Below are 25,540 nucleotides of genomic sequence, written 5' to 3'. Positions count from 1 at the left end.
AGAATATAATACAGTCAAGGGTTGTGTGATCAGTCACAAACATTCAACATCTTTAAACTGTAATTGTTGCTTAGAGAGAGCTTTCTATTTTAGGTTTATATAGTATCACTGCTTCTTTACTGTATAAACTTCCATCTTTCCGTGTAAGAATTGATGGCAATAGTAAGGTCCCCTGTGGAACCTTTATACCTTTATCTCTTCTCAGTGAAAATCTCAATGTTTCTCTTTCTTTTTTCTTTTAATGTTTTATTGCAGTTTCATTATTGTTTCACCATGCTAAGTGAGGATTTTGAGCGGTGGAAGCACAGATACAACAGAGACATAATGCAGTATGTCAAATGCCACGTAGAAATTTTGTATAAATATAAGAAGTAATTTGTTTTTAGAAGGAGAGCAAACTTTGCACTCAGTATACCTCATAACTCACATTTTTTTTTCATAACTACCCTTTTTAATGTCGTTATCTTGTTGGTAATCTTGAAGAATCCTAACACCAGTAACAGGGAAAAACATCCCTGCCCTTTCCTGAATTCCACCTGGCCCACAGTTCCTGCTGATGGCAGTGGTGGTGCCTGGATGCACACAGCACCTCACGGCCTTTCGCTTCTGTGTAATAAATAAGAGTATCTTGTGAGATATCATCTGAAAAACACATAAAGACTGTATTTACATTACAGAGCAGATACCCTGCAGGGTATTTCTCACTCTGGATTCCCAGGCAGGGTCTCTGGAAGGCCTCTTGGTGGGAAATGTGGATGTGCATGTGGGAAGGGAGCAGTTGTGTTTTCTGGGAGTCCCTTCTGCAGTCGTTGGTAGTGGCCTAGACAGATGACAAAAACTACTTTCCATAATAAAAAATGGCCTCTGGAACAACAGTCTTGAAAAAATTTCATGATAAAGAGGCTTCTTCATCTTGGTATTCTGTAATATAAAGGTATAAGTTCATTCTGTGTCCTTCTATCTTTTTTAGCTATTTTAGGTTACTTTTGTGTATCTTTATCAGCTAGATTATTTTTAACACCGTTGAGACCAGAGTTTTCATGCCTTTATTTATTCACTGTCAATAGTCTTTTATCTTGCAAGCACTTGCTCTGTAAAATATGAGAGTATAATGCTATCTATTGAAAATGAGGCTTTTGGAAATAGTTTCTACAGTAAAAAGACCTCAGTTTTGAACCTGCACTAATATCAAGGTCCAGTGTATTGCTAAACTAATTTTCATGACTTGTTTAAGCTGTAATTTTTACTTAAGTTTCTCTAAGGTAAACATACACAGGTATTATTTCTAAGAATGCCAAAGCAATGGAAGGATTAATTAAAAAAAAAAAAAGGTTTATTTCAGATGCAAGGACCAGTTTTGTTTTTTTTTTTTTCACGATGTTGCACGCATCAGGCCTTCAGAGGCAAAGACCATGCCCCACCTCCTCTAAGGCTTTTTGTATCTTCTGTCTCTCCTCTTCTACCTTCCCAAGGCCTCAGAGTATTTCTATTAGGGCTATCTCTCTCTTCTCACATACCAGAGAGCAAGGCTGAGAACTTCTCTCGCTATGTTGGAGGGGCAAGCATTGAAACTGCCTTTGAGAAAGAGTTACCATTTAGGCAGAAAGCCTTCCTAGCGAAAACTGAGTTCTAACTTTCCATTACAAATTCTTCTGGAAACATACCTATTCCTACAGTTCTGATATGATTTTCTCCTAAATTGTTTACTAAATTCAGCTCCTGGCGCTCGAGAATTGTCATCGTGTTCCTGCTGAAGGCAGTGAAGTATTCCTGTTAACTTATTTGATAGACAAGAGAGAAACAAGACTTTTACCATAGCTCTTTATCAAACAGCCTTCAATCTTTGTTTCATAAGTTGTTCTGTGTGCTTAGTTGGAAAAATGAAGGTGGAAATTTCCATGTGCTTTGTTGAAGAAAAGGAGGTAAGAACTTTTTGAGGAATTCATGTTGGGTGGTGTACCTGCAAGGTAAACTGGCAGCATGTTAATGGCTAATGTTGTTCCTGCCACTCAGAGTTTAAAAAAAAAAAACAAAACAAGGAATCCAAAACCAGAGCAGAGCAGCATTTTGTATTGCAGTTGTGAAATTCATGGCTGGATGTAGGGAAGAGTTTGAAAAATTTGTGGCAGTCTGGAACCACTAACAGTCTCTCCAAGAATATATACTGAGGCTCGAGTCTAGTGGTCATCAGATCTCATGTTGTAGACAGTTATTTGCCTGCAGGAATCAAGGAAGGGGAAAACTTTTGTCTCATTTTCTCTGAATTTCTTGATTCTCCACTCGTGGATGCTCAGGGAATCTAGAATAATTCAACTGAGGGAATTAATTACAACTAACAACTGGGAAATAAGAATCAGGATGTAACTTCAGATTTTGAGGAAAACTGCTGCAAGATCTGGGAAATTTGAAAGATGCTGTGTAGGAAGATCAAATTGTAATGGATTTGAGTGCTGATGAAAACAGCAGAGCAAGTCCACACATATAAGTGTACCCATTTACTACAGCAAAATACAACTGGCACAATTAGCTCCATGTACAGCAAAAGCATATGTTTTGAGCATATTCTCTAGGTTTGTCACATGCAGTCAAAAAGGGGTGGGGAGGGGGAGCTTTGGGTTCAGTTTTTGTGCAGCATGGGGTCTTCACTGTTGGGAACAGAGTATACAACAAGCTACAAACCCCAGTGCGAACGTGGAGCTTGGTTTCTTTCTTGGAAGTTGTCCTTCCTTTATTGTTATAAAATCTACCAGGGAGAAGAGGGAGATTGTCTGCAATGCCATGGAGCAAAAATAACAGGTCATCGTAACTACAATGAACATGTATTTAAACAGAGTGATATTTTACAAAAGTTGGCTGTTGCCCCAGACCAATCATTTTTGAGTCTGAAACACAGAGGAGTAGTAACTTAGCAACGGATCAGCTCGTGGGACTTGGCTGACCTAAGGAGGCTGGTGGAAGAGTCCCCAGGTGAAGAGGATGGGGATTATAACACAAAAGTGCTTGAAGTAGGGAGATTTAGAGCAGAGAAGAAAAGGGAACGGATTGCCTTAAAAGGGGGAAACTAGTTCCCTTTTCTCAAGAAAGGCTGTGCTTTGAACCTCTGACCCAACCCCAAGGAATGCTGCAATATGGCAAGGAATTTAAAGTGCAGTAGGGCATGTGAGCATCTGTTGTTTCACAGATATCTGTATTTTTTATGCTACTGCTTTAGGTAAAGAGTCTAGACCCCTTGAAAAATTTAGAGATTATATGAACTTTAACTTGACCCCTTATGCACAAGGTTGGAACTCGTAACAAATTAATGCCTAAGGAATTATGGGGTCTCAGGAGCCAGCATTTGCTCTTACAGCCCTCACACTGCAGTTCTGAGAAAGTTGTAGTAATTAGTCTCTACCAAGCGAGAGCACTAAAGAAAGAAACTAGAGTTTTTGCAGAGATCTAAGAAAAATGAAACCAAACAGCCAAACATTGTAGAACAAAGCAAAGATGTGTCTATCTGACAGGTGGGATATAATTAAGACCATATAGCACCTTGTATACACAGCTAAGAGCTCTAGCTTTCAGAAGAGGAACAGAATTTGATTAATTTTTGTTTGGTTTGTTGTTTGTTTTTTTCAATACCACACATTTCAGCTTCAGAGGGTTTTTTTAATCATTTTAGAATATGAGAGGAGTAGAGTAGAAAAAAACATTTACCAGAACCTTTTTTTTACAGATTGCACTGATAAAAAACCAGGAAGATGGTGTCTAGATTGTGAGTCTGAGTGGAAGATAACATGATTTTCTCTATTACTTGTAGAAATTTTTTCAGTGCCGGTTGTTGCTTTTGGAAGAGGAAGTTTAAGTGGTGATGTTTGTGGTTGACAGGAGATAAAAACGGCATCAGTGCTCTGTGCAAAACTTGTTTGCTTTAGTGGGTGTTGGGGCATGACATGTATACTTCTCTGTCTTCATAGGGAGTTGCCTCCCTGTGTAGTGTTCTTTCTGTTGGTCAGGGATGGTCAGCTGATAATCCTTTTTTCATGTGCACAGTATTGCTCTTCTGCATCATATTTAGTCAGTGTATCAGGATGGCTCTCCTGCTGCTCACTTGCTGAAGCTCCCACAGGATCTTCTCATTTCTGGGTGTTTCCAGTTCTTTCCCAAGAGCCACTGCAGCTATCTCCAGATACTCTCAGTTTCTTTTTGCCTATTGAACCTCACAAAAGGAATAAGAAAACCTTATCTTCAGATTTGTCTGTCAGGTGTAAAAGACTGGAGATGTCTGTGCTGCTCCACCGACTTTTAAGGAATTGCTACATTTTCAAAGTACTGTTTCTAACATAGCAACGATTTACCTTCAGCCACAGGTGTCATAAATATCACGTGTGTGTACAAACACACATGTGATATTTATGACACCACCTATGACAACTCTTTTCATACAAAGAACATGAACTACCTTACTTGCTAAATTTAAGTTATGAGAGTTATCTTCTCTTAAGACTGCCTGAAGAGGAGGCATAATATTCTGACTGTTGTCACAGAATCACAGAAACTGCCAAGTTGGATCCATCAGCTTGATTGGAATGTTATTTTTTATTGCTTTGTTACTTGCGTTCTCTTTCTTTTTTGTTCTCCTTTGCTGTCTCTCTCTGTTTCATTTTGTCAGGTTTTGGTGGCTATATATATATAATTTTTTTTTTCTGGTAAATTCTTTGGAAGTTTAGGAAACCTTCTTTTTTTTCTTTTTTTCTTCTCTTTTTCCTATATTTTCTTTTTCCTTTTTTTTTCCTTTTTTTTCTTTTTTTTCTTTTCTTTTTTCATTTCTCTTTTTCTTTTTCTTTCTTCTTTCCTTTCTCCTTTGTCCCACTCTCTCTCTCCCCTCCCCTCCTTTTCTTCCCCTCTTCCTCTCTTCTCCCCCTCTCCTCCTTTCTTTTTTCACAGAATCACAGAATAAGCTGAATTGGAAGGGACCCACAAGGATCATCAAGTCTTAAAAATTGCAACAGTTGATAACAGTGACACCTTTACTGCTGAAAATGGAACACAATTAGACCAGTTGATTAATTTTTGCCTTGTAATTCAGTGAAAGCCTGTTCATATACATCCTACAGGGACTTGTGTGCCAACACTTTGGAATTCTGCAGAGCTCTAGTTTACATGGGTTTCTACTTTCTTCTTTTCTTGTATTACCAAAAGCAATTTGGAAGTTGCACATTTTTTCTAGCGTGGGCATTTGTGTCCTGAACATTGGCAGTGTTTTATTATATAAGGTAATCAAAAAGTTAAACTGGCAAAAAAGAAAGATCTAAATGTCCTGACCAGTTGAACAGTCAAACATGTAGAGGAAAATGAAGTGAAATATAAAAATGTAATGACAGCTGTCCCTAAGGCTTCTAAATTGCGTATTTCACTGAATTAGGCTGAAGAGTCATAGTTGCTATTTCAGTATGTGGACAGGGGTTATGATGAAGAATACCATAATGTTTCCTAAAATAATCTCTTCAGGTAACATTTATTTTCTGTCTAAAATAAGAGTCTTTTGTGTTAACTTTGGCAATTTCCTTGGTCTACTACAGTGTAAAAGTAGTAGGAAGTACTAAAACTTCCTCCCCCTAGAAACATCAATGCCTTGTCATAGAAACAAGGTTGTCATTTACCTATTAAGATTTTAATTGAGTCAATAAATAACCATCCTATTGAATTTCTACAGTGGAGGACTGCTGATGTGTAAAACCCTCAATTCAGTCTTTTATGTTGAATCATTTGTTGTTAGACACTGAGTTTGATAGCATATGTTCATCTGTTCTCTCATCCTTCTCTTAAACATTTTATTGCCTCTTCTGCTTGTTCACTTCAAAGACAAACCTGGGTCACAGAGGACACCATGGTTTCCAAAACTGTAACTTGAACTGTGCAGGAGAGAGGTATGATTTTATTATTTTTTTTCCTACTTTGTTTTCTCTTACGAGAAGGAAAAATAACACAAGGTGTGTGTCCCTTAGGCTATAGAGTCCAGTTCTACAATTTGCTTTTTGGCAGCAAGATGGGGGCTTATGAGTTATGTATGGATCTTGGGAAGCAAGCAAGAGAATCTGCTTGTATGTCAGTTCTTTTCCCCTTTCTTCCAGATGTGCCAAACCACCATCATCTTTAGTGAAATGGTTTTTAGTGAAGTGTCAAAATTTAACTATTTGCTGGAAAATGTAGGCAGTGTTTGTATTCTTTTGGTATTTTTGTTGTAGCAGTCATACAAAGCACTTGTGTGAGTGTAGAATCTGCTGTGCTGAAGGGGGAACATCCCATTTGAATTGATAGTAAAGAAATAATTAAATCACATGGGATCTGCTCAATATCCATGAGCTTGTTTTCATTTATTAATCTAATCTTTTCTGAAGTGTAATAAACATGAGTGCCATAGTCTGCAGCCGCTCTAAGGTATGAAGTGTGAACAAGTTACCCATGGAACACTGACCTGCAGGCATGACCAAGGGTCAAAGCCATGCATCTTCTGTAGTGATGATTCCTGTTCCTGTGTGGGTTTTGCTGCTTGCTGCTTACAGAATGAGTTAGCTAGGGCCTGGTGCTCCACAGTGCAGTAAGTCAATGAATTAATGACTCAGGCCCCAAAGTCCTTGTTCATCTAACAATCTGTAGCTCTCTCTTCTGTCATTCTATCATGTCTGCCTTGCTGCTGAGGTAGAGACAGGCTGGAAACTGCAAGTTTTGTATTAACCTATGATGCAACTTTATATTTTTCTAGGAACTTTTAGGTATATTTAACCAGTTTGTTAAAGCTACATATTTGGTCTTGTGTATCCCTCCTGCCCCTTAGGTCAAAAAACAAGCAAAAAAAAATTATTATTTTTTTTATTATTGAGTTCCTCAGCACTCATCAACATGACAGTTCAAGCAGTACTCAGAGAAACAAACCTTTCAAGCATTTTAGGCAGGAATGGAAATGCCAGTATGAAATACACTTGGGCTGTGTTGGTTTTCATATTCCTTAAACTGTAATTCCCCTGCAATAGCATTGTCTCTTCTTTATGGTTTCAGCTTAAGCTTTGAATTTCAAAACATACTGAATTTTAAGGTTTCCTGTTCACACTATTCACTCATTCCTTCTCAACCAGCCAAGTTCTATCTCTCATTGTTCCACAATAGCCTGTTGTGGCAATAAACGCTCTCCAGTATTAGAGATTATTTTAAAATAAATCCACAATAAATCCAATTTCTAAACTTCCTCAGCATCACACGCACCTGTGTGAAGTTACATAGACTGTGAGTTTGTTCAGTGAAACATGAATATCTGAGATTTACCCATCACAGGAATTGCACGTCAGAGTTAAGATGCATTATTAAATTTCCGCAAAAGGGAATTTACACTTTAACAGAGAAACAAAAAGACAAGGCAGGACATTAAAGCATTTAGTTGAAACAAAATGCCAGAGTGCTGTGAACTGCAGGTTATACAGCACCGTCTCTGTCTTGGCTTTTTTTTTTTGTTCCTTCTTGCTGGGGTAACCACATTTAATAAGAGGTCAGCTGGGACAAGTGACCTTGAAGTGATAGTTGGTAGAAGCAGTCCATTTGTAACTCTTTTTTCTACCATGGACCCCTTTTTATAGGTGCATTTTATAGATCTTTAGATTCAGACATTCTTCCTACACTGTTAAATGTATTTAGACAAAAAAAATGTGCTGTATAGTTTCATGTAAAATATTATAGTCCCTTTGAGTCTGGCACACATTTTACTACATATGAAGATCTGCCCCAAGAGTTACCCAGCATGCACAGGCAGCTAAGTGTGTGAAGCATGAGTGGCAGAGGCCCCAGGGGAAACAATAAAATGGGACTCCTTTTGTAAGTGGCTGCTGCTGTTTTTGCCATCTGCTGCTGGGGTCCTTCCAGCTCCTGAGCTCTTGTAACGTTACTCAGTCTTTACACTCAATAGGTACTTTCTGTGTGGTGCTGGGGGGAGAGGAGAAAAGGGGAATGAGTTAATTAAAAATTGCTATATGCCCTGTTAGGGAAAAAACAGAAAGTCCTTTAAAAAAACTGAGGTGAAAAGGTAGAATCCAGTTGCTTACTAGGAACTCCAGTATATCTGTTTGCTTATATTGCTTTTCTGTTACATAGCATTGCATTATTGATAGAGTGGCTACAAGGTGTCTGAGAGAGAGATGGGAGCAGGAAAGAAACCCAGTCCACTAACACATTACATCCCAGGTTCATTAGCATCTTGTTTTATTCTAATGCAGCAGGTATGTGTGCCTAGTGCAACACTTGGGCTGCTGCTCTAAGTGATAAACCTCAGTAACTAAGCTTTTGGATCCTGACTGTGGATTAGAAAAATGTAAGGGACTGAGAAGGTAGTGGATGTAGATTAACATTGCTGGTGTTAAATAAGATGATGCTGTAGGAAACTACACGCTGAATGTCAAGTATAGGTTTCTTTGCCCTTTTTCTCTCTTGCTTTATAGTCTTTTTCCACCCTGGCTCTTATTTTGTAATTTACTCCTTCTTTCTTGTCTTGAGAACTGAACGTGCTCACTGAAATGGTAACATTTGAGATCCATATTCATATCAAATCTAATCTAGTAGCAGCTGCCATCAGAATGGCTGTCAAATACAGTTTTGGTGAGCTGTACTTGTAAGTATTTTCTAGTACTGATGTTACTAGCATAAAAGCAGGCTGATCACTCAAGTTAGATTGGGTCCCCACCCCTAAAATTGAGAAGAAAAAGTATTACACCCTTTTTAAAACAGAAATTGCATAGATCAGAAATTACACATTTCTTTATGTGTCTCTTGCCCTCCTGAAGCAAAAGTAGATCTCAGTGTATGTCATACCATCAGAAGTAATTTTTTATGGCTTTTAGCAAGTACCTGTTTACCTGCTGCAAGCAGCAACTAATTCTGTTTCAGTCATCAGTCAGGGATTGTATTTCTTTCAGATTTATGCAAAACATTTATGTTTGCTTAACCTTTCTTCAGCTGTGACAGATTTTATGATATATAGCATACAATTCAGTGCATTATGCTGTTCAGCTTGTATCTGTCCATGTAAAATTCTGAGACTATACAGTGCTGCAGGTAACATATATATATATATATATATATATATATATATATGATCTGTGCCCCTAGATGAGAGCATCCTACTTGACTTATGGTGATTTATTCCATCTTTACCACAGCCTGCTTCCAACTGTAACTGCTTTCCCTGTAACCTCCAAAACTGCATATATATATTTTTTTTTTCAGAACAGTAGTTCTGGTTTTAGTACAGCACTGTACTTATCTAGTGTTGTGAGCTGACCATAGCCAGCTAAGCACCCACACAGATGCTCACTTACCCCCTCTGCCCCACCTCTAGTGAATGAGAGGGAGGATAGGAAAAGCAAGATATATACAGTTTAGTATGTGAAGGAAAAAGGAGGAAAAAACAAGTGAAGCAAAGGAAGTCTTTCACCACCTCCCACAACCAGACCCATGCCCAGCCAGTCTCCAAGAAGCCACCTTGGAAACCAAAAAACCTAGTCTCATCTACCTGTTTCTATTACTGAGCCTGACATTAAATGGCATGGACTATCCATTGGCCCTCCCAGCTTCTTGCCCACCTCAGCCTATTCCCTGGGAGGGGGAAGAGGAGGAAAAAGAGAAGATATTGAGGCTGTAGCAGCACTCTTCAGTAATAACCAAAACATGGGTGCGTCGTTGACACTTTTAGTGACGAATCCACAACACAGAACCATATGGGCTGCTATGAGGAAAGTGAACTCCTTTCCAGCCAGACCCAGTACATCTACATAAAGCCTGTTCAGATTTACATGGGGAATCCTCGTGGAATGGATCCTTCGTCTCGCAGCATCCACATACCCTAAATGTCACTTAATAAATCTTCTACCTCCTCTTCCACTTTGCAGGGACCTGAGCATCTGTGAACTTTCCTGCAGCTTGAGAGCATATCAGTGCTACTGCTGGTTCTGCCAGCAGCTAATTACCACTTGAAATTAGTATTTTAATGAACTGATCTCAGCAAATGTGAAGCAAAATCTCCCAGACATTAAAGAAATAAGCAGGAGGTAAAATGAATAACTGTAAAGTTCAACAGACAAATGGTCAGCAGGTGCTGACTTGGCAAAGGAGTGGAGCATTCCCATTTCAATTTGTGGTGAAAGGAGCCTGGTTCCAATTTTGGTCCCGCAAGCTGCCACAGCTCTTAGGGACAGGGCTTAGTGGGACTTGGCAGCGTTATGTCTATGGTTGGTCTTCGTGATCTTGGAGGTCTTTTCTAGCCTAAACGACTCTGTGATTCTCTCTCTCTATCTCTGCTGTTGCTTGATCTGCTAAGGGAGTAGTAATTTAGTAACTACACTGAAAGTTCTAACAGTGTAATTCTCATTAAGTGAAAGAGAAACACCCTGGAGAATGGTTATTGCTTTACCCAGAAAAAAAAAAAATCAGAAAAGCAAGAAAAAATTCTTACCCTGCTAGATTGAAAAACTAACCTGTGTGAGAGATAGGAATGCTTTTGTGGAGTTTGCAATGATTACACAGCCTGTCAAACAGCAGTGGATATTTTGTTCAGCAGAATCAGTACTCTACAAGATTTGAAAGTCTTTCAAAAAGTTGTGTGGGTGTGTGAAAATTGAAGTAACAAGAATTGTCATTAAAGGAGAAATGAGCTAAAATGAGTCTGAGGAGAAATCTTATTTTTGAATGCTCAGAAGAAAAATCCCTTGATACTCAGTAGTTAGATTAGAGAACAGCATAAATGCTTAGAAGAGGGAAAGCAAGCACAAATTCTTCAAATGGAGGCTGCAATAATTTGATTTTTTAAAATATATTTTTGTACATACCAGTAAATTAAGTTCTGTTATTAGAAGTCACTTTTTGTTTCTCTTGCAGTAACGGTTGTCTCTCAAAGCCATAGTCATGAAGGCTGTATAATAATAAATGGACAGTTATCGACGTGCTGAGTTTGTACTTAATTTGATTTTTTTTGTTCGTTGTTTGCTTCTCAGTGGTGGTGATTTGTACAAAGGGAGGGCTTTTTTCCCCAGAAACTCATTGAAAAGTAGGAGTTAAAAAAATTGAGTAGCAGAGAGTTTGCTGTGATTTGATAGACAGGCATACAAAGTAAGTGTGAAGTTACAGAGAATAATGTTGCAAGTAGGAATCACTTCAGGGATGCTGGCTGATATGCAGTGCAATAAATCTGCTTGTAATGAAGTTAAAGCAGACATGCAACTGAAATTGTTTAGTAAGGGAACCTAGAAGGAAATTGCTTAAGATTCCAATACATTATTTGAAATGAAACAATTCTTTTTGCTCTTATTGAAACATCTGAGCCCAAAGTTGGGTGTTAACTGGTGTTTTGTTAGTTTCTTAATATTGTACAAGTCATTCTTTTAGTCATACATTTGCTCCAAATTGATCGCAACATCATTAGATTTTGGCAGTGGAGCATTTAATTGCTGATTTATTTTATGTAATCGTCTATCTTTGGTCGTTGTGTGCATTTATGTACTCTCAGCACACTGGAATGAGAATTTTAACGTTTCTGTATTGCAGAAAATCTGGTAGCAGTTGAGAATTCTGACAAATTCTATTGCTGAGGGAATTTTACAAATTATAGTGAATGTCACAGTATTACTTTTACTGTCATTCTGTGTCCTTACTCAGTTTTCTACCTTATTTAGTATGTGGGGTTTTTTGTTCTAGTTTGTTAGGATTAGTTTAATCAGCAGAAAGTATGCTCGTCCATTAGATCATGTGATACTCCTGATTTGAATTAGCATAAACAAAGTAAAAAGTGTCAGGTTAAACTGAAATCCATACCGATAAATAAAGCAATTATACACACACCTATGACCCAGAAAGAGAAATCTGTGTTCTGATAAAGATAACACTGCAGTTTTGCACAACAGGGACATTCCTTTAGAAGAAAATTGTGTGTCCTGTTGAGGTAGAATCAGAGAACAGTTTGAGTCCAAAGGGAATTTTAAAGATATCTAAGCTACCCTTCCTGCCAGAGGCAGGATAGATGGTGCTGCTTAAAACCATGTCCATCCTGATCTTGAACACTCAAAATTTTTGGGAGTTAAAGGCATAACTGATGTATATTAAAGCCATAATGGGGGTAGGGCTCATGTATTTAAGATGCAATAACACTTCTGTGTTTATTATGTCCAGACATCTGATAAAAAGCCACATGGTGTAAGCAGCTGCATGAGAAAGATATGAGGGGTTAGCAATAAATTATGATTGCTTGCAGTTCTGAGAAGTCATTTTGAGTAATGGAGAAATCATTGCCTTTTGTTCCTAGAACGTGCAACTTTATTCAAAAATACAGTTAATGGTGGTTAAATACCTGTTATTTTTGTGGTCTGACTCATGTGGCACACACAGGTTTAGGTCAGTTGCCTCTCACTCAGCTGGCGAATGTTTATTAGTGGCACTGAGGATTCTGTCATCTTGTATTGATATCACAAGGCTTCAGTAATGCATAGGAAATTGAAGGGAAATAATGGAAAACATAGCACTGAACAGCATCAGTGAGAAAAATCCCAGGAACTTTGTAATGCCCTTTTACTTGTCCTGTGATCAAGTAGAGCAGAAAAGGGTCTTCTAACTCATTTCTGGGAGCTGGATGTGGTGATCTCTCTGGGTCAGCAATGCTGCATGTGCAGCTCCTGGGCATAGACTGAGATGTGCACAAGTCCAAGATGCAGTGTAGGGCTGTGACACATACACCCTCTCATCTGTGGTGAAGCAGAGAACAAAGCCGAGGGCCCACCTTGTCCAGCAGCGTGGAGTACATCAGGGATGGCTCAGCCTTTGAGAAGGCAGAGTGCCTTGCAAATCAACTTGCCCTGACAGATGTGGAGCAGGCAGAAGGAAACAGCAGTTTTGGCTGGTAGGATCATACATGATGTTGTTCTTGGCTTTTTTTTTTAAGGCAAACCTCCTGCTTAGGTCAGGAGGCCATGTTCAAGTGTTTCAAGCGCTGGATTTAGCCCCTGGGCTGCTCAGCCCACGCTGCTTTTAACTGCTGTCTTTCAGCTTTGCATAGCAGAACATGTGCAGCAAAACTTCTTTCCACCACTTTTCTTCACCTGCCCAGCTTTACAAGCAGGTTAGATTCCCAAGAGGTTTTTAACACTGTATTGAGTGTTTCATTGAACTCATGGTTTAGAGGAATCTGTGTTTTCTCATGTTTTTTTGCAAGCATGAGTTATCAAGCAAGCTGATAGGGTAGTAAAAGTGTTTGACATTAATAAAGCTAATGAACAGCAGTGTTGTATCTGTCCTCATGCATGCGATCAATTTTATGAAGCTGGCTTTTTCAGTCATTTCTGCAGGTGCTTATACAGGACCCTAGGAAAAATGAGTAATAAATACTTAAACACTTCCAATACTTTGATGAATATTTTACATTGTAGAATATGTGAAATTAGTAATTAATGCAGACTTGAGAGTTAGAAAAATTTTTATAACCAGAATTTCTGGTCACTAGGCTCAAGGGTACAGTTGGAACTGAATGCAAGAAAAGTGTTTGCCAAATCATCTGCTTGCATTTCATGAAGTACTGAGAGTGCAAATGGAAAATGTTTCCTAGGGTGTACTAGTTCTCACCTTAGCATTCTGGAAAGCTCTGGTAGAGCAGTGACAATGGGCATAGTATAGGCTAGACCACAGCGAGGGTGAGACAAAAGTAGCAAAAGCTGTGAAGATGGTGCCAAATGGCAGTATATCCCTTCTGCTTCAGCTGCTGCATCTAGAGTCTAAGCAGACAGTACTGACAGGTCTGAGGAGTGGTACAAGCAAATCACCTGGGGCTGGGAAAAAGATCCAACTGCTGTGTTTCAGTCTAGTTTCTCTGAAAGCAAGGGCATTAGAAAGAAAACCTTGTATGCCTATGACAAGGAAATAGAGGAAACATCCAGCCAAGGAAAACAATTTCTTCTGTCTTGAGGTTTTGAGGCGACTTACCCTATTTACATTCCGTTTTCCTCCGTGCTTAAGTTCACTTCCAGTGAGAGGATGCTATAGTTATGGTTGCAGTCTGTTAAACAATGCAAGTGTCCCACCTCTGTAAGTTCTGCCTGCTGATGTCTGTATCCATGTCAACCAAAAGTGCAGTGAAGCCTTCTGGTTAATGAAGCCTTCAGAGCACAGGAGAAGACCCCTTCCCCTGGGAGGGGGCCATTACCCTGCTTAGACTTCTGGTTTTGCCAACACAGTTTACCTCTCATGGAAACAAATAACCTGGCAAGTATACCATTTGATATCTAGCAACAGAGGAAAGTGGTGTTTTATTGTTGCTGCTGCCTTCAGGGGCAGATGGAAGAGAGTAGGCCAGAAGGACAACCCTTTCTTTTGGGAAGGGCTCTCCATATTCACCCCAATATAAGTTTTTACTGCAAGGTAGTTCTGTCTTCATTGTCACCAAAGTGGCAGTGTTTGTCCATCAGAAACTACCCTGAAGTACTCCATAAAGCTAGCCTTAAAATTGTTATTCTGGTAGCACTTAAGGAAGTAGGAATCTAGTCCTGCTTTTGCAGAATTTAAGTCCTTCCTACATGAAATGTGAATGTGTCACCCACCCAAAACCAGCTAATATTAAAAAGCAAAGTTGGCTATGAGGAAAGCACTTGGAAGAAGTGTAGGGCTAAGGAATATATTATGTTGATGCTTTAATGCTAGGTAAGCAAAAGAGCTGAGTTTCTAAATGAGTGTGTTAGGGCCAAAAAAACAAAAAATGATTCAGTAATGAAACAGGAACTGATGGAATCATATTTTTCTGCTCCTGAGATCAGAAATGCCAGTATAGGGCATATAGAATTCCAAGTATGGCAGTACTATGTATTACATTTAATCTGTTTTTATATCTTCACAGCATACATGAAAGTAGATTTTGTGGGAAGATCAGATGAGCTTTTTCTCTGAGTTGTTTTATCAGAGGCAATCCTGGTTTTCAATTGTACAGTTTGTGAAGAGATCAGTGAGGTTTCCATTACATCAAACAGTCACATGGAAAAGGCCAGGAAATTACTGAAAAACTTTTTTGTAGTTTTCTTCTGAAATTATCTGGAAGAGACTTTCAACTTTGCATTAGAGAGGTTGTAGGAACTGGGGAGTTTTGTTTGTTTGGAGGTTTTGAAGGTTGGTTATGGTGGTTGGGTTTTTGAGGGGGAGGGTTGTTTTGTTGGGTGCAGGGGTTGTTGTTGATTTGGTTCAGTTTGGTAGTTGGTTTTTTGTTTTGTTTGGTTTTTTTTGCAAGTTGACCTTCTTTAGAAGAATCTGGCATACTTTTTCAGAAGGAAACTGGCATATTTTCTTTTGGTGTTCATGCCAGTACTTTGAATTGAATAGATGAAACATGTGCCTCATGAGAACTTCTCATGATCATATTAGGTCTTGTTTTCAAATTGAGGCTTAGGTTGCTTATGCTGTGTCCCTTTTCTAGAATCTGGAATGCCGATCAATAGTGGTTTGTGTTGTCTGCAAAATGGGAAGGTGTGGGGATTATTAAAGAAATAATAAGGAAGAGAAAAGTAGGCTAGTGCTCAAAAATCTTAGGCATGTTAAGATAAGGATACAGTTCTTTTATGTGACCAAACTGGCAATATTTGTGTAATAGATAGATGGTGGACTAATTAACAGGATTTGTATGAAAGAGTATAGCTTTTCCAGGAAACAAAGGGAAAACAGTTTGTGTCCCAGCATGTAGGCTTGCTCTGAGGTCCAGATCACCAGCATGTGCCTGGAAAGGAATACAGCGGGAAGCATTATCCAACAGGTTTTTCAATGCATTGGTAAGATTTTGACATTTAAGGTGAAGGAAATAGCTAGAGGACTCTTTTCTCTATAAATAAAGAAGAGGAAATCATTGAGGTTGTCCAGACAGGGTAACCTTGGTGAGAGCAATCTGAGATATGTTATTATATACAGTTTCTATGATGGGAATGAAAAATAACAACATAATAGCAGCAGATTTCAAAGAAAAGCATATCAAAGTGCATACCTACCTCATTGTGCAAGGTTGAAAGAGTAGTAAGAGAACAACCCCAAATAAAGTCCATAGGAAGTAGAAACTGTATCGGGTTACTAAGGTCAAAGACAGAATTGTAACACAGGCACTTAAGGATACTGTGAGAGAGACTAAGGCACAAAATAAAATGCAGCTAACAAGAGAAACCACAAGTAATAAGAAATGTTTTTATAAGGCTAGTTTTCAGCAACTCATTATCAAAATGGAAAGGCTTATTAATTAGTGTTGTCCTGGTTCCTGTACTATTCAGTACCCTATTAGCAATTTAAAGAATAGGAAGATTTTTCAAATTCCATGATCCAGTGTTGTGATTTATGAAGGGACATACTGTTATCCAGTTACATGAAATTTTGAAGAGTTCACAGTTCACATCTACTTCTAGGTTTTCAAAGCTGTTGATTTCACTTTTCAGAAAGAACTATATGACATATTGAGGTCTGTACTGAAGAGAAAAAATAAAGACAAGGCACTGAAAGGAAAAGGGCAAATGAAACCATGTCCTCTTGGTTTTATACTATTTTTCTTTAGGATGCACTGACTGCAAAGACATAGGCATCCATGTACCTTCACAACTGGTATAAAATAATTTTAAAAGCACTGGGGCTCCAGGTTAGCAGAGGGAGAGGGCAGCTGTTGAAATCTTTCAGACTGGTGCATCTCAAAGAAGTAAAGTGGTAGAAACTGATGTTTTCTGATGTTCAATGAAAGTTCAACTCCAGGTGACTGGCAATGTTATCTTGTTGCTTAGCAGTCAGAAGAGGCTGCCTAAGTTGTGCCTTTAGGACAGCCATGCCTGTCCTCTGATATGAAATGCTGAGCTACAGAATAGTGGGAGACAGATGAACAAGCAATGCACCTCTTGGAAGAACTGCGAACTTTGAATGTTGGGAGGGCAGTAAGAAGGAACGTTGTGGTGATGTGTTATAAACAAATCACACAACCAGATCTGTCTCAACCCTGAAAGAACAGACCTTAGAGTGACTGTATAGTATTTTTGAGATGTCTAATAGCAAGCCTGAATGCTCTCCGACAGGCAGCTGGAAATGCCCTGGAGTCTAGAAGAAGATCAAATTGTCTTTGTCCTAAACAAATTAAAGGCAGCACCTTCAGTTTAATCTAGTGTTTGAAGTCTTGCATCTCCCAGAAAAAGGTTTGGGGAAGAAAACTGTTAGGCAGATGGAATGACTGAAGTGTGAAAATTGAATTAAGATTGGAATTAAAATCTAGATGTGGCTGGCAGTAATCTTATAAATTATGGGCTTTGTGAGACTCACTGCAGGGAGCTGCCTTTTTTGTACTCTCCTACTTGAAATATTGGCTACAGTAAAGGTAATTTGTATGGAAAAGTAGAAGGGCATTGCCTACCTTGGGCAGTAATGTACTAACTTTCAGGAGACAAAATCTTGAGGAAGGAACATATGATGTTCTTCAGACGTTTTTTACACAGGATAAAGAAGCATCATTTCCTCCTGAAGCAGAGGATATCTGGGGAAAGACGTGCAAAGTATATCCTAGTAGAGCCTCAGTTACATGAAGGGAAGAATATAGTCCAAGTTTTAGTGTATAATGAAAAGATTCTCTACAGAACCTCACAGAATATATATTTCATTTAGCATTTTAAGTGGTTCTGTATCTTGTTCAGTTTTCAGGAGTTTGCCAAGGCAGCATGTGAGCTATTAGGTACAGTGGCACTGAAAACTGAACAGCACAGAGCTGTGACTTGACCAAGTCTGCAAGAAACGAGAGGATAATCAACAGATGGGATGACAGATTTGTCAAGACAGAGGCACAGAACTGTCAAGTCCATATCAGCATTTTAATGGTACATTTGATGTTTAAGTACCTCTTTTTTACTCTAAACAAAATTTAAACCTTCCAGTGCACTTGTGTTCATTGTCCTGTATCATGTCAGGGAGCTAACTTCCAGTAATTGCTTTTTAATTCAACCCTGACTAAAGAGAGTGCCTTGTCAAAGGGTTCAATGAGAATTTTACAAACAGTGATAAGGACTTTCTCCATCAATTTTCCTAATTACTGCAATACAGAAAAACTAAGGATGTAGGAGACAGGATGAGTTTCCAAAGTACAACAGAGACATAAAAGGCTTTCTTACGTACATTTAAATTTTTTTTTTAGAAATACCAGTACAATAAGATGAAACAGAGATGTAAGTCTGAATTTAAACTCATAAGGCATGTAATTATTCAGGGTGAAAAAGGTAAATATACAGTGGAATTTCAACTTATTAAGTGCCGATTTAATGAAAGAAAAGGACAACTAATAATTGGACAACTGGAAAACAATGGAATAAAGTGCATAAGAATCATATGAATTAATGTAGTATTACTCTAAGCATTATCCCAGGCCAAATTTAAGCATGAAGATCAGATTTTTGAAAACTGTAGAGCAGTGTACCGTTGGGAGTTCTGTCTTATTTTGTTTCTAGGAATTTAAGGTACAGATATCTTTTTAGATATATCCATTTATATCTTACCCATAAGGATTAATGTGAGCTGTGACTGATATATTTATCTGTAAGTACCTGTTTATAAACTAAAAAACAATGTCCAGGTGCTTCTCACTCTTGCCATACCTAACTCTTGCCATATCTAAGTATCACTGGTGGATTGAATTCCTCTGAATTCTTTAGTTTCACTCGTCACTAAACAAGAAGGTACAACACACCCAATTTCAGTGGTGTGGGCCCTTGCCAGAGCAGATGATTCTTTCTCAGTACAGAGTCATTGGAGGGAAATACTTTGAGGGATGGGAAAATCCTTTGTATAACAAGGAGAAAGCCTTTTGAAAACTTGCCTTAAAAAGATGGCTTTTCAGAAGAGCATTGTAAGAAATGCTGACAAGATGGGTAATAATAATTTTGATAATGAATTCCTGAGTAAATAACTGAGATAAATCAATTCAGACTTTGTCCCTCTTATGAGGGACAGCTTTGAAGCTTTTCAAAAATTTGACCTTTTTGAAGGACAGTTAGTCAAGAAGTTAAAAAATACATAACTGAAAGAAAATTAAGTATCTACTTTTTGATGTTGAGAGATGGTATTTAATCTCAGGACTCGCAACATCATCAGTCTCTCAGAGGACTTTCAATTCATCCCAACATTCTTGTTGCATCCTGAGGTAAGGAAATTATTTTCCCAACTCACAAACTTGTTTCAAACACTCAGTGCCCTTTCCCGTAGACTGTTGGGAGCAGTTCTGTGCTGACAGCAACAACTTTTTTATACCTTTTTTATTATAATACTGGTTCCCAATGAAACTGGTTCTTCCTTTGACAGGTGACATGACATCCATAAGAAAACTCAATATAAATCAAAGACCCATTTTCAGCCCGAAATTAGGCTCAAATGACTTGAAGTTCATGTCTGTGCACGAGTTGTACCCAACACCCTAAAAGTAGAAATATCATGCTAACTGTGCTGTTACATTCAAGTTACATGACCCAACCTCTATAAAAGACCTAAAACTAATGGGCATTCATTTAGGGCATCACAGCAAACTTTGCAAGCTGAGCCGTGACACCGTTCTGATTTAGCTATATTGGTTTGCATTTTTAAATAAGGACTGCCTTTGGAGACACTGCACTGTTTTCAGATGCATGGTGTCATCATACCCAATGTCAGAGGAGACTTCTGTCATTAATTTGCATTACACAGAATTTTTTTCCAGTGTCACCGTATTTAGTTAAAGACTCTTTCCATCTGTTCAGCTTTTCTGTGTCTCACAGGTCCAGGAGACTTTTAGAAAGTGTAGTCAGGGGCTAAACTTCTGAATTGCATCATGAATTCCTGAAGATTCAGCATTATCAGTAGAGCCATTATAAGCTACCAGGGTGGCTGACCTTCAGTCTTTTGAAACATTGATGTTTCAAAAATACATATTAATTAAATCTATTCTCTTGTTTTTCTGTGAGTCACCAGGTTTCCTTCAGCTGAAAAATATCTATGTTGAAGAAAATCAGCAAATGCCATTTGTTTCTTCCACTTACCCTTTTGACTTCATTCTACCAGCTGTATATCCATGAGTACTTCATGTTTGCAAAGATAAAAGTGGAGACTTTGAAAGATTTTTCCCTGGTGTGTTACTCCAGTGTCATAGCAGGAGAGCTTAATACATCTAGAGCTCTCCTTGCTTGATTTCTTCTACGCACATCCTCTCTTCACAGGAAACATATTTATTTATTAGGCCACAACATACACTTACATTTAGCACATGCAGGCCTAAATCTTTTGAAAATAAGTATTCTGAAAAGCTCTAACTCTGGGGCTTTTAAGAAGTATCCTGTTTCTGCAGAGTATGGAGGAAGCAGAGAAATGATAGGGAAGTTCAAGAAAAACAGGATTCTCTCACTGATGCACACATTGTATGGGCACAGAAGGCAGAGATTAATAGTTTATTGTTGGAGGCAAGCATAGCTGTGTAGAGATCCAGGTGTATCCTTAGAACAGCAAAGCAGGCCAGGGAGGCATCTGTTGTGCAGTGTGATGGCTGCAGTGTCTCCAGACTGATATTCATGAGGTGGCTGTGTGCAAGAGCTGCTGGAAAGAAGGCATTCTCAGTTCCTCAGAAAAAACCCTCTATTTCTCAAAATTTTTTCCTCTTTCATGCAGCAAGAGCTCTGTCCCTGAGAACGGTGGTTGCGGGTGCCAGGAGACAGCAGGATACTGGGAACAAACTTCTTGAGAGTCTGGCACAAGCTCCTGAGAATCAGTTCCTGCGCTATGCAGAATGGTGTAACTACGTATCAGTTCTTCCTCTTGACTGTGAAGTCCACAGTCCACAATTCTGCTGGTAATTAATCATGCAGTCTGGATGATACGTGGACCATGCTGTTTCCCTGCCTACTTTGGGGTTGGTGTATTCAAACCCCCAGAGTTTTGTGCTTCAAAATTCCTGAATAATTATTGTGTCTGCGAGGGATAGTTTCATATCCCATTTACATGGGAATCAAGGTCCTGTTGGGTTTCTTTTAAGAAATGATCACTTTTTGAAATTCCAGTTGTTTCTGAAAATCAGTAGTTAACAAATGTGTGTTCTATATTTTAAGACAACAGAACTGTCTGTAGTTGCATTACAGGTTTGCTTTTAGCTGCTGTGGGTGAGCAGAGGTTTGTATCTCTTCTACTTGAGGAAATACATTGATTATGTTTTAGAAAACTGATTGTTCTGACCCTCCTGAGGCTAATTTTGAATAGCGCTGTGTAAACGTAACAACTTTCTAGAGGAACGAAAAGCCACTTTGCCACATTTGGTCGCTAAGGTAGAACTGCTAACATGCTTTGCAGTCCCATTTCTGGTTTTTCAGTGCAGACACGGCTTTTGGTACCAACCACTGGGAGACAGGAACTGTTTGTAATGAGCTCTCTAGAGATTTCTTGCACTGTGTGCACCCTTGAGCTATTCAGTCATGTCCTATGATCTTTGTGTTTTTCTGTAACTGATCTTTCTCATTATCTATGAGTGCTTCACAGCTGGGAGCAGACTTGGGACAGCCCAGTGCACTTCTAGGTAAAGATGAATTAGCTTCAATTCTTGCTGTGCAAACTTGGTGTCACTTCTTGGCGGAACCTTGTGTCCTTTACATGTATTCAGATACGTGTGTTCCTTTTGCCAAAATATGTGTATCATTACATAGTTGCAAATGGTGATGTTTCTGTCTCCACTTTCCTCCTAGTAGAATGTTGAATATTATATCAATAGCAAAGTGTGAAGGTAGGAGACGATATCACTAAAACAAATATTCTTCTTCGTTTTTCTTTGTAGGTTAACGCAGCAAATAATTTCACCAATTGCAGGGAGGAAGTAGAAGACAATAACACTTATGAGCTCATGTTAGGCTTGGAAACTCAACCAGCCATGGGTAAGTCATGTTTTAGATAGTTTTATTGGTATTGGTATGTGCTGTATTAAGTGTTTGATGTTATGGACAGAGAGGGCAAGTTATTCTAACACTTTCAACTTGCACATGCTACTGCAACTTCCAGGGAAGGCAGATGCCCTAGGAGAACGGGAAGGCAGTTGAGGGACTCAGCTATGATAATAAAGTTATCACTCAGCAAGAGAGACCTCAGTGCAACCAGACCTCCTTGTAAATCCTGGAAATTTATCATCCCTACTCTGAACCTAGAAAAGAGCTGAATTCTCCAAGTTCTCAGAGAACAGCCTTCAGATAAGGGAAGGCACTGCCTACAGGTGCAGTCAAGTCCTGTACGGAGGCACAGATAGTTGACATTTTGCAGGTTGATGTTCATACTTCTAAGCATAGATCGATGACAAGCTTGTTGATGATCTGTGTGGTCATATGCGTTCCCCTTGAAAACTGCAAACAAAGTTCCTTATTTGCATTTATTGATGGCATATATTTTGCAAATATCTTAAGAGTATCGTGGATCTATAAAGCTAGATTTTATTCTCTTTCTATCTTGTTGGCAATTTTATCTTTTTAAGTGTCTCATACATATGAAAAGGATTGGCTAAATTTAAGCTGGTTGCTTTAGCACATATGGGTAGATGATAGACACTGGGAAAAAAACAGGTTAGCTCTGGAAAATTTTCAGTGTCTCTGTCACACTGTATATGTGAACACTGCAGGGGGTACACATGGAAGAAGAACACAAATTGTAACAGCTGGCCACATCAGCCAGCTAAATGCCCTGACCTCACATTTGAATCAATGGTGAAAGGCAGGCATCACCAAAGGATAACACAGAATGAAAACCTACCTCAAGGGTTCGGTAAAGTCTGCTGATGGACTTGTGTAGTTACTCTCTTATGTTACTGATCTTGACTACTAAAATTTTAATGATGTACATAGCACTTAAAATGTACACTTTCACATCCCTCCACTGTATTCTTGTTCTGTGGTCCATGGGCTACTAAAGGCAGAGTCACAGAACCATGAAACCAATTAGGTTGTAAAAGACCTCTGAGATCGTTGAGTCCAACCTATGATCCAACACCACCTTGTCAACTAGACCATGACACTAAGTGTCATGGTCCTTTCTTAAACACTCTAGGGATGGTGACTCCACCACCTCCCTGGGGAGCCCATTCCAATGCCCAGTCACTCTGTGCAGAACTTCTTAATGTCCAACCTAAACCTTCCTGGTGCATCTTGAGACTGTATCCTCTTGGCCTGTTGCTGGTTGCCTGCAAGAAGAGGCTGATCCCTGCCTTTCTACAACCTCCTTTCAGGTAGTTGTAGAGAGTGATGAGGGCTCTCCTGAGCCTTCTCTCCTCCAGGCTAAACAACCCCAGGTCCCTCAGCCTCTCTTCACAGGGCTTGTGCTCCAGTCCCTTCACCAGCCTTGCTGCTCTTCTTTGGACCTGCTTCAGGACCACAACATCCTTCCTGAACTGAGGGGTCTAGAACTGGGCACAGTACTCGAGGTGCAACCTCACCAGTGATGAACAGGTGTAGAATTATTTCCCATGTCCTGCTGTGCACGCTATTCCTGATACAGGCCAGGATGCCACTGGCCTTCTTGGCCACCTGGGCAGAAGAACTCTGTTTCCCCAGGTCTACAGTCATTTCTCCCATGGGCAATGTTTATTTCATTTTAAGGAGAAAGCACTCTAATCCCATTATATAAAAACAAGTACCACAGATATGTGAGCTGTGGCTTTATTTTGTTAAGTGTTGCACTGTGTAGCATTGAAAATCAAGTAATACAAATTATGCAGGCAAGGAAAGTGTGTGTGATTTCATTCTGACAGCAGCCCTAGAAGAGTTTAACATTACACACACGAAGATGGCATGTATCAGAGTAGCAAGGTACAATGAAAACTTCCACTGTTCATTTGGTAAATATTTAAAAAGCTGCTCACTGATGGTATGTATTTGACAGCTTTTCTACTGTATCAGTTCATAAAAGTTTTATTAGCCATTGTGTTGTTTCTGTGGGAATCCTTGAAACAGGAAATGTTTCCAGATGGCAAATTTTAAATGAAATAATGCATTCTTTAGTATTAAAAGCCAAGCTGAACCCGGGAGATCAATATGAAATTGGATCGAGATGCCAACACAAAACTGAAGTGGATGAGGAAAAGAAAGATGATGTAAGAGGCAGCAGAGAGGAGACAGAACATGAAGATCAAGAAGAGGAAGACTCATACAGCTTTCACAACAGTCCTGGTGATTTGTATGCCAACATACAGGATGATCTCAAAGAGAACAGAAGAGATTGCTTTCTCTGTAAGAGGCCACCCCCTCCTCCTCCTCGAAATCTGCCTGGCATCCTAAGACAGGACGATCTGCACAATTCATCACAAGGTACAATCTTGGGAGGAAAACAAGCCCAGATATAAAACATGTGCAAGTGCAGGCTAGGTGCTGCTGCAGAGATTACACGTGATCACTTCCAACAGAGTAGCGAGGCAGTGTGGCCCTGATGCTGCAAAGCAGGCATGTGCATGTGCACTTTGCTGCATCAACATATTCATGACCAGAAATGTCAGGTAATACATCAGTGTGGGCTGCTGGGTTCACGTTTTCCTAACTACTGCTTGTCTCAGAGAGCTGCCAAATAATGCACAGTGCATTGGATTTACAAGAGAGGCTTGAAACAGAAGATTGAGCTTGTATTTTTGTCAAGTTGCCTTAAGTATTTACCATTTTAAAGCATTAAATACTATCTTGATTTAATATAGCTTGGAACTTCACAGATGGAATTAATAGGAAGTGACCATACAGAGAGAAGTAATGTAGTATTTTCTTACATTTTAACCAATGTTGTAGTTAGTTAGAAGTAAAGAGCTATATTGTGTTGCAGATAGAAAAGAAAGGGAGAAATTCTGGCTGTTAATTAAATGCTTTACCTTTTTTATCTTTTTTTCTAATGCATATTCCCCAGAATAAAAATCTAAAATTTTGTGTTGGATTTGATTAAAGTGATGAGAAGCCCAAAATACTATTTGCATCTGTTTCAGAAGGAATGATCGTGAATTTTTCGCACTGAGAAAATAAGTATGCAAAATAATTCAGGCTGAAATACCAGTCTTAAAAAGTTGCATAGGGGAAAAAAAGCCTTCTTATTTATTGTGGACACTACTGGTAAGTGTGCACACAAACTGCTCCTCAGTTTCTCCACTGTTAATTACTGTTAACTCTGTTTCCAAATGTGGTGTAACCTATTAGAGTCTTAAATTACCATCACCAAGCACTCTGAAGTTCACATAATTAGACAGAAATAGCTCTCTAGTCTTATAGCTTGCTATAGGTAGGGGTTTTCCTGTGTTCTACTGACCAAGAAAAAGCTGGCTACATGCAGGAATCCATAACGAATTCTAAGAGAAAGAGGGACAGAATAAAATTAATGCTGAAAACGTGTTTTGCCTCCCACAAAATACTCAGCTGGAGCTATATGTGTGTATAAATGAGGAGTCAGTTTTGGCAAGCAGGATTTGTTGGTGTAGGTTTGATACAAATATCTCTGTTGGAATAGGTCTAACATGGCTATACCATCAAGTAGTAATGTA

At 39.0% G+C, this 25,540-nt stretch overlaps 1 protein-coding gene across 1 annotated transcript in view; it reads left to right on the top strand.

Annotated features, from left to right (window-relative positions):
• Nucleotides 1-25,540, top strand: part of BANK1 (B cell scaffold protein with ankyrin repeats 1) — a 132,163-nt gene that overhangs the window by 84,809 nt on the left and 21,814 nt on the right. Inside the window, exons 8-9 of the mRNA XM_050338795.1 lie at nt 21,827-21,923; nt 24,039-24,335. Of these exons, the coding sequence (XP_050194752.1) occupies nt 21,827-21,923; nt 24,039-24,335 (394 nt within the window). The remainder of the gene's footprint in view (nt 1-21,826; nt 21,924-24,038; nt 24,336-25,540) is intronic.

The sequence above is a fragment of the Myiozetetes cayanensis genome, unplaced genomic scaffold, assembly GCF_022539395.1.
Source record: "Myiozetetes cayanensis isolate MyiCay16 unplaced genomic scaffold, myiCay2020 scf7, whole genome shotgun sequence".
Classification (NCBI taxonomy): Eukaryota; Metazoa; Chordata; class Aves; order Passeriformes; family Tyrannidae; genus Myiozetetes; species Myiozetetes cayanensis.
The sequence above is the reverse complement of the archived record's forward strand: the minus strand, read 5'-3'. Positions and strand labels throughout refer to the sequence as shown.